The sequence below is a fragment of the Solea senegalensis genome, linkage group LG9 (genome assembly GCF_019176455.1).
Source record: "Solea senegalensis isolate Sse05_10M linkage group LG9, IFAPA_SoseM_1, whole genome shotgun sequence".
In the NCBI taxonomy this organism is placed as follows: Eukaryota; Metazoa; Chordata; class Actinopteri; order Pleuronectiformes; family Soleidae; genus Solea; species Solea senegalensis.
The window spans coordinates 10,471,393-10,488,734 of NC_058029.1; the positions used below are offsets into that span (position 1 = coordinate 10,471,393).

The window sequence follows — 17,342 nt, forward strand, 5'->3', positions numbered from 1 at the left end:
TAGCCATTGAGACCACTGCGACAGTGATGAGTGAATAAACAGTACATTGGAGTAGAATTCAGCTGCAGCGTGAGTCTCCAGTCAGCGCTGACGCTGTAAAAGTTTGAGGGACAGCTCATGCAGAGACCATAAGGGAGAGAATTAATTTATTTTCCATACCACAAAGCACAACTGGTTTCAGTCCCTGCACTCATCTGCTGATCACTCATCATGTTAAACTAATGCATTGATCTGCCCTCACTGTGCACTGCACTATGGTGCTGTGCATCAATATGGTGCTCCTGCAGGGTAAATAATGTTTTAGTGGCTGGAGGGTGATGCTGAAAAAAAGGTAATGAGGGTAATATTTAGTGCTTGGGCAGGTGTTTATTACACTTTATTTCTGGCTGAGGTAATGGTGGTTTAAGATGACTGTTCTTTATCAACTATTTGTTTTTACTATGTTGAATCATGAAATACATTAAATAAAAATCTCTCTCAGGTTGGAGAACTCTTCCACTCACCCCACTCTTTCCCGAGCACATCACGTGACGAGGGCTGTTACATACTAGTGAATAATACAGTGCTGTACAGGCTCTGTTGTACACCGAACCAAAGTGTCATTTAGACCAACAAGGAATACACAAAGGAATATTAGTACAGACAGCAAACTGGTGAGTCTCATTCAGGTGACAACAGACTGTTAAAATATAATATAAAAGGTTGCGATTTCTTAATAAAATGATCCATGGAACCCCTGAGTGCATATTTAATATTTTTTCAAAGCTTAAGAAAAGCATCACGTCTTTTAACCAGGCAGACTGAGAGGTTATAATGCTAGAAGAATTCTGCTATGTGCCAAAAAAGTGTTGAGGGCAATATTATCCCTTTCTTTAGTACTATAAAGAGTATGTTTATCTGGCAATGGGCTTATTCTAAGGCTACAAAAACAGCAACATTTTTATTTTAAAGTGATTATGCACTTATATTATAAGTATACTTACTATATAAACATAAATATGAGTAGAATACTCTTTTTTTGCAATAAACCAAATAAAAAAAAGTAACACACTCAACTTAGTAACCAGTTGAAAGACGAAGAACTAGTCTCTGAACCAACTCACCAACGGCTACAACTCTCTCTCTCTGACTGCATAGTCCTATTAATAAAAGCCAGCAGTGCTACCCTGTGCTGCACTATATTACAGAGTAGTAATTCGTTTTGTCAAAGGTGTGTGTGTGTGTGTGTGTGTGTGTGTGTGTGTGTGTGTGTATGTGTGTGTGTGTGTGTGTGTGCTCTCAGTGGGGGAATATTGTAGCTTCCAGGGCCCTGTTGTAATATACGAGGGACCACAGAGAATATCACAACTCTAAATCATCAATTACCTCTCTTGCTCACTGCTCTGCTCCCCTCCCCTCTCTGTTTGTTGCTGCAGTAAATACAACATAACCTTGTCATCAGCACCCCTTTCACCCCACTTTCAATTTGACAGTGAAAAAGCAGCTACGGTGAATATGGGTAGTGAGTTTGTGCCTCACTTTTTTACTTTCTTTCGGTTTATCAGTGTACGAAGATATATATCCAAAAGAATACCAAAGTGTATGCAGCTGTAAAGTCATTTTAAGTGTTTATTACTGTATCAGTGAAATATCTTTGAAGCCTATGTAAGTTCATATATCATGAATTATTGATGACACAGCTGTAATCATAAAAAAATGGTAAATGATGACACAAATGAAAAAATCCATAGCTTTAATAGTGCAAATGCCTTTCACATTAATTGCCAGATTCTCATTTTTATTGTTGATCATTTTTCATCCGTTTATACAGAGTCACAGTTACAGTGTTTCTGCTAATATAGTAATAGCAAACACACCAATAATATACACTTGACCTAGTAGTCTACAACTCTATTATGCGGCTTTATAAAGGGTGCTGAGGCGACTCTATATTCTTGGTGTTAACTTCCTGCCTGGTCAAAAAACAAAATGAATCATGTTTTATGCCGCACACCTTTCAATCCTGCATGCTTGGCTTAATCAGTGTGGTATGATAAACTGCTGTCAATTCCTCCTTATGAACGGGTATCTGATGTATTGCAAAGAACCTTAGTTTGTGAAAGAGTGCTCCCCTCTTATCACTTAAATTTAAATCTTTCCTTTTAAAAGAAGTAAAGGTTGTTTCACTGGCTGTTTTAAAATGTTTTTTCTATTTTTTGAATGCATTATGTACAGTCACACTCGCAGACATTTGTTCACTTCAATGAACAGTTCAAGTGGATTTTCTTTGCTCTCTTTGTATCCCTAAGAGTCTCAGTGTGTGTTTTGAGCAGATGAGGCATAATTCCCTGCTCTGTGTATGTGTGTAAGTGAAAGTGTCAGGAGAGATTATTTCAAATGTCTTGGGAGACAACACTTCGGCCAACGTCTAAACAACAGCACATCATTAATCATACGAGGCCTGTCCTTTGTGACCCCGTCCTGTAATTTGTAGAACCTTTTAACACTGTTAACTGCTCTGTTTTATGCGCTCTCTCTACTAATTCTGAAGTGCTGAGATAAATCACCTCAACACTTAATCCATGACTGTATTTTGGAATTGACTGTGTGCACTGACCTGCACAGAGCTGGATGAAGGGGAAATGGTGCAGGAGATGGAGCAGCAGGGCAGCCTGCTGATAGAAAGACTTATGTTAATTTAGACATTAGAAGCTGGTTCTGTGTACAAATCTAATTTATGGACACTGCTACCAAAGCATCATTGAGCAAGATAGGAAACACCATATTATAACACCTTATTTTAAATGCATCCCTTGTTCATCTGTTAATTGTTGTTAATACGGGCAGATTAACAACAACTTTTTTAAAAATAATTTTCTACAGGTAAGCTTTTCACACAAGATTCACGCAGTATAATGAGTTACTGTCTAAATTATATGTAAAGAATGGTTCATGTTGTCATAGATGTTTTTCTTTCTTTTGGTCAGGGTGTTCCTGGAGGTCCAGGCTCAGCTGGACGTGATGGCCCACCAGGACCAAGGGTGAGATAATTATTTATTTATTTGTGATACACTGATTTATTTATCTATTTGATATGTGAATGGAGATATTCTGAGAGATGTAGACAACATTTTGTTTGGGAGTAAATGGTGTAAAAAACAAAAAAAAACAACAACACACATCTTGAAAGTAAAACAAAAAGAAAAAGGCAAAAGGTCATAACAATCTGCCCTCAAACATATGAATATAATAGTAGCATCATCTTTCTGCTGAGAAATATGACTTTTAGAGGGTGTTTTAAAATGAAAATAAAAACCTTCTTTCTTTTGGAAAAAAAGCACATTTTTGCAATTGTTGCTTCTCAAACTTTCAAAGAGGCTTTTAAAACTATGGTCAGCACTTTGTGTAGCACTTCTGCACATTTCCCAGGTATTAAATAAACACAGGGTTAGGGTTTAATGTGAAACACATTTGGATGTCTAAAAACAGACCCTGATTTAAACGTACATCAGGGAGCAGCATTTAGGAGCTCTTGTTTTCCCCAAATTGTTTTGTTTTCCAGCTTTTTTTAAGTTGAATACACACAAACAGCAGCTTTTTTAAAAAGTGTGACACCTGACTCCAGCTGATGGATCTCAGCATCATCTACTGTGCCCCAATCCATGGGCTGGATCCTCTGGAGTGTGCATTTGTTGACTGGATGTTGTCAAAATGCATCACTGCACAGCAACGTAGGCTGTCCCATTTCAATTTGATTTGTCGAGTCCTTCGAATGTGACTGATGAATGCTGCCGTTTTCAACGTTTGCCCGGCGAAGGGTGGATCCTTTGTGGCCGACTACATCCCAGCATGCTTTGTGCACCAGTGGAAGAATTGGTGATACAACCAGTATGTTTTCTGTCCCTCACTTCTGTCTCCAGCCCTTGGATAGGGCTGTTAAAGGCACTCTTTGGTTTCGTTTCCCTGTTTCCATTCATCTTTTTTCAACAACGCTTTTATTTTGAAATATGCGCAGCTTTGTACTGAGGAGTCTTTGCAGTTTGTTGAGTAGAGAGGATTGTGCATTTATGGCAATTTACAAACTTAAATAACATTTGTCTCTTTGTTTTTCGATAATTTAATGATGCAATGTTACATATTTTATCTTTAAGATTCACATTCTTCTTCCTTCCAATTCATTCATAAAGCCCATTTAAATGTTGTCAAAAAAGGTTGACCAAAGTGCTGTACATTCAGATATTATAATAACTGCATACACATTTTAAATGTAAAGCTGTGTCCATCTGCTTCTCCTTAATACTGAAAGCGGTACAACATGAACAATGGAGATCTCAGGCATAAATGCCGTGTGATTTCAGCTCGCTGTAGTTGATGCTGACAGAGGAATCGGGCCCAGCCGGGCTGTAAATAAAAGAAAAGGAGAACACAGGCGGAGGTTAATCTATCGACAAGCAAAAAAGAGAAGGTTTTATCCAAATGCATTTCATGAACGTGGAGAGAAGAGTTTTGTCTTCCTGGTTTCTGGCTCCTGGCGAGGTAAAAGATTCTACACATGCATTCGCTGACAGGAGTCCAGATGCTCCCCTCAGTGATGGGTTTTAAAAGATGTCATACATAGTTTTCAGGCTCGTCATGTGGTTTCCTTCAGGATACTCGACGTATTTTGGCTTGAGCGTCTTCTCACGATGATAGCTTTGGACTTTGGAAAGAAAGTCATCACTTTTTATCATTGGGTTTAAAGGTTTATGATTAATGGTGCATGGCTATAGACATAGAGTGAGTTTGTTTCTGCATTTTCCGACTCCCACACAACCTTTTCACACACACTTTGCTGGACATTTGATGAGTGTTTCTGTACAAAGAAGTCTCTATGGGTGTAAATGTGGTTCTGAAAGAAAAGTGGGTCCAACAGTTGCAAGTAAAACAACATTTGTTTTGAATTGTAATTTAAAATGCACTACAGCTCAATGCTTTTGTCACAATTTCTTCAGCTTTATTCTGTATTTAACTGAATACATAGTCACATTGTCAACGTATCAGCCCACACTGTGTCACAGCATGCAGGGCATGTAATTGTTGAGTGTTATCATGTAAAATTAATCATTACGGAGTCATTTTACCTGCGATGTCGTTTTGTCATATTTCTTTAAGATGCTACATATCCGTTGAATAATATTTTATTTGTAGTTATTGTAGAGTGCTAAAAGCGCACAACAGGTGTGTTTTGAGAGTGTTATTGTAGAATTTAGTTTCCAAAGACAAGGAACTAGCAGATTTAGTGTCATACATCTATGCAGGGTAGTCATACTGAAAGCCATTCAAATATATATTTCTTTCACTGTATGCAATAGTGAAGGGACATATGGAATGCTGATAAGAGGTTTTCGGTGCTACAGCAGTTTCTACCATTCACTTGACAGTGATCTAGGAAGTAGAATAAATCCAGTTAAATGGTAATTATGAACAAGAAGCAGCTTTTGAAAAAAAAATCTATGCTCCTTCTTGTGCTGGTGATTTGATTTTACAGAAGAGTGTCTGAGATTTCTCTCTCAGGCACTCTTCTGTATCATCTGGTTTATAGGAAGAGAACACAAAGATTTGATTTACTGATAAAAAAATCAATTCTATTCCAGAGGTGTACACATACACACACACACACACTACTAATACTACTACAGCAACAACAAAACTAGTGTATACAAAACAAAACAATACAATTGACTCAGATTACAAAAGAACAATAGCACAGCACCAGTCAGTTGAAACAACAATGACTTTTCCCACTTAATTTGTCTTTGTCACTGTGAAATTGATCAAAGATGGCTAATAATCTTTATTTTGTCACAGATGCTTGCATTGTGGAAGTTGCTCAAGTCCATACTGACAAGGTGTATTCATCCAGATCCAGGCTTTTAAAAATGTATATCCTGCTGATTGTTAATTCAGTAGTATATAGTTTTTCCATGACCGAGCACTATTTTCTCCACATTTGTTCTTTGGCTTCCAAGCTCACCCCAAAGCCATTTGCAAAGAAAGTTTGACAGAAATAAAGTTTACTACTGTTAATGGAGATTGGACAGAGAGAGAGAGATTCTGCACAATGTTGGTGGGAATTCCACCATGCATACAAAACTCTGAATTATATTACTCTCACCCCAGATCCTTAGAGTATAGGTCAAACCATAAACCTGATGCTGCTCAGCTTCAAAAATGTAAGAGCAGTGATACATTTTCATGAGCTTGACTCCTGTGAGAACAGAAACAAGGCTGAATTTCTCATTTGAACCTCAAACAGAAAAAGTTTAACCAACTTTGGATTCAAATAAAGTTAGTATTCACAGAGTGTGTTTATTATTTGTTATAAGATGTTGTATTATGCTCCATATCTTTGTCTCTGAAAGACTTCCATAACTGGTGCTTTTCGCTTGATTTACTGGTCTTTACGGCATGAAAACAGGCTGACTCGTGTTTTCTTTACAGTTGGGATTTGGTGACCTTTAATGTTATCTCAAGATTTTTGACGATGAAGCATGTCTGGATTTGTTCCAGACATGCTTATGCTGAGTCAGACAGGATTTTACAGTAAAGGTTTGTGATGCCGAGAGACTTGGTAAGAGCTCTGGCCTCTCTGGCCCAGTGTGTTTACTATGGGACTTTACTCACTGTAAAGTTTTCTGATGTGACTGAGGTTTGCAGAGAAGCTTATGGATATACGAGTATGTAATGAATACTGATTTTGTGGATTGGTAAATAATTTATGTTCTCAGGGAGTTTATAAAAACCTTTAGGATGTAACACTACAGGAACATTTCCCTCATTTGAAGATACAGCATGTCATCCCTCTTTTGTCTACTGAATGCAATTGCAATTACTGAATGAAACTGCATATTCAGGACATACTGTCACACACATCCAGTATAACTAAGAAAATAAAGCACAGATTGCAGTTTATGAACCTTCATCCCAAGAGACGCAGCAGACTTTCAAATTACTCCAATGTAAACCCATTGGTGGCACATTTAGATAATAAAAAAACAATATTATAAAAGTAACAGGTTTGGGTTGGGATAAATATCTAGGTTAGGCTTAGTTCACTCTTCAGTGTGAGGGCATCAGCCTCAAAGTGTGATCACAATATACCACAGACATCCAAGCTAACATGAAAGTATCAGCTGAACCTCAGGTTAAGCTGTTTTCCAGTGCAATCCGATTCCAAACTGTCTGTTGAATTTGAATTGGCCATAAATATACAGATATACCAAAACCACATTTGTGTTATTTTATACTACATGGTGATGCTGTTCTATGCCATACATTTAGAAAAACACTGGCCCACAGAATTGGCATAGGCTAGAATTTGCCTCTGAAGTGAAAGCTGCAATTTATTTTTCATATGTTTTTCTAAAACCACAGCATCATGGAGAAGACATTAAATGGGTGACAGAAGGTTTTAGACACCGTGAGGCAATTTAAGCGTACTGTAGATTTTTATTTTATGTAAAATGTAAAAACATTTGGTTAAATGCAGCTGACGAACAGTCATCAGTGGAAGCAGCCAATGCATCATCATCTCCGTTTATTGTATGAGAAAATAATACAATCGATATCAATGAATATAATAATGAACTCCAATAAGTGATAGTGTGGGTTTGATGTGGGGATTTAGCAGAATTTCCACATGCTTCTTAGAACACAGTTTGTGCAAAACACAAACAAAACCTTAACCCACAATTATAAAAGTGCTCATACAAATATTTGATTACACTACTGCTTTCAGGGTCTTCCAGGAAATAATGGACCACAAGGACGACAAGGACCCAGTGGACCTGTTGTGAGTCTTTGGTTCTCAGCCTCATTTTCTTGGCATCTCACTTGCACAGATTAACAGATTATTCTGCTTTGTGTTATCTTTACTCTGCATCTGTGCCTCTGTCAACCCTTATGTGTCTTTCTTTCAGGGAGCCCCTGGTGCACCTGGAGCTCCTGGACCAGGTGGGTCTGCAGGGCACCAAGGGGATCAAGGAGTTCCAGTGAGTAAACATTTTTATTTTGACATTTAGATTGATGTGAAAGCATCTTGGGTATATTTAATATATATATAATTTCTTAGAGACAACAGGAATATGTGCAAGTGACTGTGACTGAAATGCATTAATTGTCTAGTGTGTAATATTTAGGAGAGTTTATTGGCTCAAAAAATATATCCAAATCAAACGGACATGACTTCTCCACTTCTTACTACTCTTCCTTCTTTTTCCCCTGATTTCTCCTCTTTAGATTTTTTTCCTCCCATCATGCCTTCCTGCTCTTACGGGGAACAGTAATAGAACAGCTGCCGTACAGTGCAAGTTTGTTTTAAATATAAATAACAGGGGTGCTTTACTTCCAAAACTGACAAGAGACAAGAAACAGAGTGTTTATTTTTCTCCCCCTTGTCTTGTTCCACTTTCTGATCTCCCTTTTTCCTGAACGGGAACCAGCCTGTTAGTCTGAGAACAACTAACATTTACATCCAAAACACTGACAGTGGGTCATTGGTTGAGTGAGTTGTCTTTCAACTGGAAGGTCGAGGGTTTGATTCCCAGCTTTGCTAGTCCATATGTATGTACAATGTGTCCCTGGGAAAGATGCCAACACCTGTGTGTGAAAGGGAATGAAACAGGAGTTTTGATCAATTATTTTGTAATTCAAAATAATCACAGAAGAGTCTCCGGACCTCTTCGGCATGACTTTGGTCCAAGTTGGTTGAAGAGTTTCTTGTGGCTGGGCTCAGGGCTTTCTGATTCAGACACATTCATCTGCCACTCTACTTATGGTATGAGTGGCAGATGGAGGTGTACTGTATGAATGGGTGAATGTCAAAAATTGTAGTCTAAAGTGGCCATCAAGACTAGAAAAGCGCTATATAAACACATTTATCAATAAACCATTCAGATTATATTTGTCTGATCTGGTTACTTCTCAAGAAATAATAAATGATCATTTAAAGAGCAAAATGTTTAGGCTTAACTTCTACAACGACAGTGAGTGATGATTTGTTAACAATGATAATAATAATAATAATGATAATAATAAGAAGTAGAAGAAGAAGAAGAAGAGAGGTGTACAAGTGACACAACGACAATCCCAGAAAAGGATGGAGAAGATGTTGTATTCCAGACCTTGTGTGCTGCTAACAGGAACAGATGATACAGTGATGTTGGTGACAGCTAATCTAGACTCAGGTCAGCTCTGCAGGCCAACAGCAAAGTTTGGCTCAGAGTAGGGGAGTTATAAATCACTTGCCGACACTCTCCCCCACTCACTTGCAAACACACGCACACACACAAAACCAGTGAGAGATCACATCTGCCTCATCTCTCAAGTCTTCAACAGACACAGATTCCTCATATCTAAGTATGCACATGCAGCGAATGCACCACAGAGAAAAATGCTGTTTAAATCTCCAGAACTCCTTAAATTTTTAGTTTCACACTTCACCTCAGCATGAAATTGATGATCCAGTTCTCATTCTACCCTCTACAATTCTTTTATCAGAAACAGCATCCAATTAAATCTACAGGGAAATGTAGCAATTTGTTGCATCATATTCCTTCTGACCCGAGGAGACCTTGTAAGAGTTGTTTTTAATGGTTTTTGTTAAGGTGGACAAACACCAACAGTGCACTGAGAAATGTGTTCAAGGACAGTGGATGTATTCTGCTGACAGCATGACAGCAAATAAAGATTCAAAACAGCAGGACTTCAAGCCCCATCAAATTCTTGACCTGATGTGCTGGCGTCAAAATGGAACCCAAGCTGTTCTTTTTCAGGGAAAAACATGACACATCTGGAAATGTTATTCTCTCTCTGTCAAGAGCAACATTTACGAAACCATATAAAACAGAGCAGGTGATATTGTTGGTGTATAGTATATACAGGTCTTTGTAAAGTCTAAAAATGTCTAGTCAACTGGAACACGTCGGTCTTGATGAATCAGGTGTCACGTGTTACTTTAGAACATATATTATAAGATAAAACTGTAGCATTCGACCAAAATAACATGTGTATTTAGAGCCGGACTTTACCAGGTTGTCATACTACTTGGTGATGCAGTTGTATATAAATGTTCTCTCCAATGTTTCAGCCACCTGTGTGTTATTTTTTATTTATTTTGCTTGACTTGGCCTTGACTTGGCCTCCTATATATGCCAGTTACAAATTTAGAAAACAACAACAATTGGTTTGACTGTTTTACCATTCCACAGAGGAAAGTCCTCATAAACAAACATTCCTCTGTGGACGAACTGTAAAACATTTTGAGCAGAGATATTGCACACTGTGGGATTATATTTTTGATATGAGAGATGCTGTCTGTCGTATGACCATATTTTGGCTGTGACAGAGGATCCAAGAGGAGTAATGCAGTTTTTGTCCTGGCTGTGGAACACTGTGCCAGCTCTACACCCTGGTAACGGTATAGAAGGGGGCATGGGAGTTCGTGGACCTGTAAAAGGCCACAAAACACATGGCCTTTCATATTTACTGTGTACATATGTTGTACATACACACTGACAGGCAAGGTCAAGGACATGTCCCCTCTAAACATACTAAACGTTCCCCCTTTTTTTTTTTCAAAAGCTGAAACACCATCAAACTGATCATCATTTCAGCAAATGTGCTGTGGCCAGGAAATGACGCTTTTATTTGCCTCTGGATTATATAGCATCACACTATGATATGCATTCACTGGCTTATGAGCCTGGCAGTTTTTTTGAGTGTGTTGTGATCAGATATTCGTCTGTATGTTTTGCAGTGTTGGCTCCGGCAGTAGCAGAAAGCGAACTTAATCCAAGGACTGACGAGACAGTTTGCTTTGTTGGTGCTTAGCCATTCTAGCTTTAGGTTCTTTGTCTTTACAACAAAGAACTTATATGGACACATGTTAGTTTAAGAGCATTTAATTATACATAGAAAAACAGGGTGTGTTTGAATGTGCACAATGTAAATAATAGGGTGGGAGCATTAGAGGAGAGGGGGAAATAAAGATGAGTACACATCCCAGTCAAATGTTTATTCTCCTCCTGTGCTTTTATGTTCCAGGGTCCTGCTGGTACCAAAGGTGATAAGGGAGAAAGAGTAAGTCATTCCACTGACACACCTGAAACACTGTTTAGAGCAAATCAAGATTTACTGGTCCTTTTTGCTGTGAAAGTATTATTGTTTTGCTTGAGTAAATCTCCTGAAAATTTCTCACTAATTCTCCACACCCTTGTTTTGAAGAAACTAAATGGCCCTCCAGTCACATTTATTGTTCCTCGTATGTCTTTGGCACAAACTTTCACTTTATTTCACTCTCTCAACCTTGTTTAGAGCAAATCAAATCAGTGTTCATGGTTCAAATTTGCTGTAGAGCCTTTTTTTTTTCTTTTGCTGATGCAGTAGAGAGACACATGAATGAGACCAATAGTTCCTGTCTCTGCTACATTTTATCAACTTCTGGGGACAAATGTACATTGCTGCAGTTCATTTTTGGTGCAAAGTTTGACATTAACATCCCAGAAAAAATAAATACTGTATATGACAGATTTCCACACTGTATGTAATTTAAGCTTGCTTGATTCTTCTAATGTGCATATACTCAAAGACCCACATTGTTTTATGTAGTAATAACTGAACAAAGGTAAATAGTAGTTAATAAAAATACCACTTTGACCACATTTTCAGCAACTGTACTTTTTGAATCTTACTAATTAGTGTCTCTCAGTCTCTTGAATGAGTCAAACTCCACAAACACTGGGTACTACATTTCCAATAATGCCAGTAGTGCAACAAAAGACATTATACAGCTGTCTATTTTTTTTAATCCATGGTAATATGATCTAAGGAACACTTACAACAATGTAAGCAAATGTCTGTTACATTCAAATCATTGAATACCAACAGTGTAGTGGTGTATAAATCTGGAGCAATCTGTTTCAATGTCAAGACGGCAATATTGCACTAGTATGACTGAAAACACATATAAGTGTCCCCTAAAAGTTACAGAAGTGTATTCTACTGTGCAAAAAAAGGATGTTAAGCAGTTTGACGGTACTAAAGCTTCTTATCCCTGTGCTGCTGCTGTGTATGCACAAATGCTCCCTCACAGGTCTGATAGTTTTACTTGACAGAGCCCAGTTTCAGATGAAGGGTGCGGCACACAAATAATGTGGCAGAATAATAACATCAACAACAACACAAATCACTAAAAAAGTTATGCAATGGTGCTTTAAATCCAGAAAAGTCCAAATGTTAGAAATCTTTCAGGTTATCAGCACCGGTTCAATTCTTTTTTTCTTACTTTAGTTCCACTAGATACTGTACGAGTCTGTCATGGAATCACCACGTCTGTGTTTCATACGGAAGTTAATTCACTCTTGGGGGCTGGTGGACCCAGTCCCGGTTGACGTGTCGCCTCTCTGTCACAGAGATGACGTACACACTCACATTCACAATGTGGTCAGAGTTGGAGGGCCTGGAGGAAAAAAACTTAACAGACACTGTGAGGTTTCTAGCTACTGCACCACTGTGCCACCCCATTCAAGGCTGTGCTCAGTCTAATCAATGCAGAGGCACACAAAGACGTATGGTTACTTTTCCTGCAGTTAATGTACCATAGTGTGCAGTGCCATACAACCTAACTGATACAAGAAAGAGCCTTATCACAGTCAAATACAGACAGCAGCAGTTCAGTTCAATACAATATATAAAAAAGAAATATTATATAGAAATATTTATATTCTGTATCTGTGAAATAGTTTTTTGCTTATTGTTACTATCTGTTTTGGCCAGTTTATTTATAAGAGGCGTCAGAGTGGGAAGTAAAGGTGGAGTATCCTCATTAAAACACCCATAAAACACTCACCCACCAATACATCACCCAGTGGTCTGGAAGTTTATGTTCCTGTGGTTGCTCAAATAGAAAAGTGGTATCAGCCTCCGTCTGTGCGGTTGTGTAATTTCACATCCTAACAGCTCTGTTGTGTGTGGTTTGTTCCTCAGGGTGATGTGCAATCCCAAGCTGCGATCCGTTCCATCGCACGGCAAGTGTGTGAACAACTCATCCAGAGTGAGTAATGACTGTTTATCATGTGCACCAGGCTATTTTTAACTTGTGTCTCCTGTTTTTTTATATATGTTTATATAAAGGTTTTATTGATCTAAACCTATGCTTCTATCACAGGCCATTTGTCTCGCTATAACTCCATACTGAACCAGATCCCCGTCCAGTCATCAGCATCAGTCCGAACAGTTCCCGGACCTCCAGGGGAGCCGGGTAGGAGAGGTCTTCCGGGACTGCAGGGAGAGCAAGGCGCACCTGGCAGACCAGGTTTCCCTGGTACCAATGGCCAGAGTGGACAACCAGGAGAAAGAGGTGAACGCATACATCTTATTTTCTCTGTAATAAACAGAATAAACTATTTTGGGTAGAGAAAGAACCAGTTTTTTTTATAAAGACGAACGTGAATACAAAAGTAGGCCAAGCAACATTAATTGATGTCCCAAAATAAAAAGGTTCCTCCACAGCCAGAGCCACTTATTTGTATGGTTATTGTGTATAAACCTGCTGTTCAACAAAGACATTCAGCTGCCGAGAGTAGTCTCTCTGTTAAATAATCTAATATTTTATGTAAGCAAAGATGCATTTTTATTATCAGGTTTGAGTTTTTTACAGCGATAAGAACAGTTGGAGCTTCAGCGTCGCTGCTCATTTGCTGTAAAGTATGTCATGGTTTTTGGACTCTGTGGTCACCTACAGACAGACAGACTCACAGTAAAGGTCACAGGTCCTACAAGGTTCAGTCCAAACCAAAAAGACACAGTAGCTCCAGTATCCATGAGGTCATTGTCCTTGCCATGAGCCTTTTGAACAGAAATAGCCTTTATGAGGCTCCGTCATCATCACTGAAACATGCAACCCACACTGAAGAACCACACACTGAATGTAGGGAAACTGAGAGCAGTCAGGAAATATCCAGTGGTTACATCGTCCTCCTCAATCCTTTGATTCTCCCCTGTAACATTTATTATCATACACACACAGTCTTGTACAACATTCTTAGTGAGGACTAGGGTTGCAAAATTCTGGGAAGTTTGAAAAATTTGAAATTTTCCATGGGAATTAACAGGACTTTATGGGAATATAATGGAATCTTTCAGATTTTAATGTTTGGGACAAATGTAGCTGATAAATAATATATTGTACCATAATCTTGGCTAAAACAGTTGAATATCGGTTGAGTCAATTCCCATAAATTCATAGTAATTCCCAAGTAAAGTTTCCCATTTTGAAAATTCACGGAATTTTGGAACCCTAGTCCTGATTCGCTGACTCACTGTTGAAGCTCAGTTCATGTCTGTTTTTAACCAGTGTCTTAGTGTGAGAAGTTATACATTGGAGCTTTAATTTAAATCTTACCTCAACTCTAAATCTGAGTCTTAACCCATCAAAAGCCCCTTAAAGTTGTGAGGACCATTCAAAATGTTTTTTCTCAATTAACAAAATGTATAAATGCTGTCCTGTACAAAGGGAATCTAGTGTCACACAAAGTAACACAGTTCTGTCTTGAAATAATTTGAAACGTTTGCTCTCTGCTGTTAATTCTCCCTTTTGCTGATTAAAACAGCAGCAGGACAAATGTGGTTTTTTTTGGGGTTTTTTTTACATATGAGAGTAAGATGAAGAAATATTCTGCTGATTTACCACACAGGAGCCAGCTGTGATGAACGCAACATACAATGAAAGAGTTATAGAGAAATAAAATCATGTAAAAATCCACTGTGTATGATGTTAGTATTAAATGTTCACAGCTGATGTACCAAACCCATTTTTTAATGGGTAATACTAAAAGTAATACTTTATATACTGTTAGGTTGTGTAGTTAATTCCAATGAGTCATCACAAGGATCATGGACATCAATGTTGTACTTTTCTCATGTTTTGTTCATGTTTCATGATTTGGCCTTGTTTGTAAATCAAACCATGTGAAGTTTAAGGTAAAATGTTGCGTCGGTTGAGCCACTAATGACAAATAAGTGGACATCTGAGGGAGTTTGTTGCTTCAATAATATTCATATAAATATGATAATCATGCTATAACATAATAAAACTCAGAGTTACATTTTTAAGCTTCAGCAGTGGGATAACCAATAGTCTGCTGGCTCCAACTCAAAACTAATTTTGCCAAAAATAAAATAAAATTTAAAAAAAATTGTCAAAATGACATGTGAATAAATGTGTATCTTTTCGAACTGTACCTGTTTCTAGGTCTGCCAGGAGAGAAAGGAGAGCGGGGGAGTCCAGGGATTGGGAATCAAGGACCTCGAGGACCACCTGGACCTCCAGGTAAAATACACACAGATCAGCCTGTGACCCTGACAGAGCTACTGTATGTGGAATGTTATTTCTTTGTGGTCCCTCTGAAACAAACCTTTCAAATATTCAAACAATGGAATTAAAGCGCACAGAGACATAATCTATTTTGGGTTTACTTTCTGTTGACCGAGAAAGGCAAGCAGACGTTTTGCACGATGTATATAATTCCCAGTATTGATTTTTCTTTGTGCTGTGTGGGGTTTGAGATCTGTGTTATGAAAATGTGTCCCCCTCAGGGCTGGGGATTTTTTTCTGTTTACTGTTGTGCGATCAATACGCACAGAACAAGCTGACAAAACTCACTGCAAACTTTTCTCTGATCTAATAACTGTTTAAAAAAAATGCACAAACTTCTGTGTATGAGAATGAAAATCTCTGCTGAGACAATGGTATAGAGGGAGCGCTGTCTGTCTTTATCTGCTGTGTATTTTTTGGGTGTGTGTGATAATTTTAGTTCTTGGCAAATGAAACTCCCCCTCAACATTCCGATTTTGTATTTCTGCTTACTGCTCTGCAGACAGAAAACCGAAGCCTGTGGCTAAATTTCAGCCTGGAACTCTTGTTCTTTCTCCTGCCTGCAAGACATTCACTATCATCTCTCTTTGATGCTGAAATGACAAGCACACATTCGCTGTCCCCATTTCTTTATGGCATGCTGTTGCTGCAGCAGAGGGGGATTTGGAGGAGATTGAAGAAGTGATACTCTGATGACAGCATGCAGCCTGTGATGGCACATTTGTTCACTTTATTTTCTCTGTCTTCTCTTATACCTTCTCACTAGGTGTTGATTTGTCAAGCATTTTTTGGCAAATGACTGTGTGCGCTTGCTTGTCTCTTATAACATTCTTTTCCTCCATCCTCAGGTCTGACAGGTGAAGGACGGACAGGCAGCCAGGGCCCACCTGGTCGGCCTGGTAACCCAGGGACAGCAGGGAGGCAGGGGAATCCAGGCAGCTCGGGACCAGCTGGCCCACCAGGATACTGTGACCAGAACTCCTGTCTGGGATACAATGTGGGAGGTAAGTTTCATTCATTTGTTTTTAGTGGTCTTATATAAAGTACCTAAAAGTATCTTTCCAGAAAATGACTTTGGTAGAAGTTGAAGTCACTTTTTATAATATTACTTAAGTAAAAGTTTTAAAGTATATGACATTTACTGTAGTTTAGTATCAAAAGTAATGTTCTGATATAAAATGTACATACGTTTTTAGAAATAAAAGTACTAAAAAGGTGAGGAGTAGGGAGTTGTCTTTCAACTGGAAGGTTGTGGGTTCAATTCCTGGCTCTGCTAGTATGTGACCCTATGTTGAAGCATGTGAATGGGTATGAAAGATGTATGAATTGGTGAAAAGTGTAGTGTAAAGCAGCTCATCAAGATTAGAAAGTTCTATATAAATACAGACCATTACCAACTTTTCTTCTTCCTTCTAATTTTATTTGGTAGTAACGAATAACAAAGATAGTTAATGTAGTGAAAGTTAGATAGGAAATGTAGTGGAGTAAAAGTTGCTAGAAATATAAAAAACAAAGTAAAGTACAGATGCATGAATGTTGTACTTAAGTACAGTAACAAAGTATTTGTACTTTGTTACATTACAACACTGGTTATTAGTAACTAAGAATGATCTGATGATATTCAGTATCAGTGCAGTCCAATACTGGTTAAAATAAATGGATTAGATAGCAGAAAAATATTTCACAACAATTCAGTCTGATCCCAAAACCCCATATATCAGATAAATGGTTCATTAAACACAGGCTGTAAAAAGAGCTGTATACCACCAGCATCAGTTGACCAGAATGTAAATGAGGGATGTAAGCTATGTGGACTTATTTTAATGTGGACCTTTGCAAGTCTGGTTGCTGTTTTGCCTTTTTCTCTATGGAGCTCCCCCTACAGTTTTGGAGTCCATATTTTTACAACACCACCGTTAACTACCGCTTTATCCTCACTGTCGTAACAGCT

General features: G+C 38.3%; 1 protein-coding gene across 1 annotated transcript in view; it reads left to right on the forward strand.

Annotated features, from left to right (window-relative positions):
* The window catches only part of LOC122774683 (collagen alpha-1(XIV) chain-like), a 119,553-nt gene that overhangs the window by 98,018 nt on the left and 4,193 nt on the right, over positions 1 to 17,342 (forward strand). The window contains exons 40-47 of the mRNA XM_044034158.1: positions 2,967 to 3,020; positions 7,757 to 7,810; positions 7,938 to 8,009; positions 11,062 to 11,097; positions 13,003 to 13,069; positions 13,184 to 13,375; positions 15,269 to 15,346; positions 16,240 to 16,395. Of these exons, the coding sequence (XP_043890093.1) occupies positions 2,967 to 3,020; positions 7,757 to 7,810; positions 7,938 to 8,009; positions 11,062 to 11,097; positions 13,003 to 13,069; positions 13,184 to 13,375; positions 15,269 to 15,346; positions 16,240 to 16,395 (709 nt within the window). The remainder of the gene's footprint in view (positions 1 to 2,966; positions 3,021 to 7,756; positions 7,811 to 7,937; positions 8,010 to 11,061; positions 11,098 to 13,002; positions 13,070 to 13,183; positions 13,376 to 15,268; positions 15,347 to 16,239; positions 16,396 to 17,342) is intronic.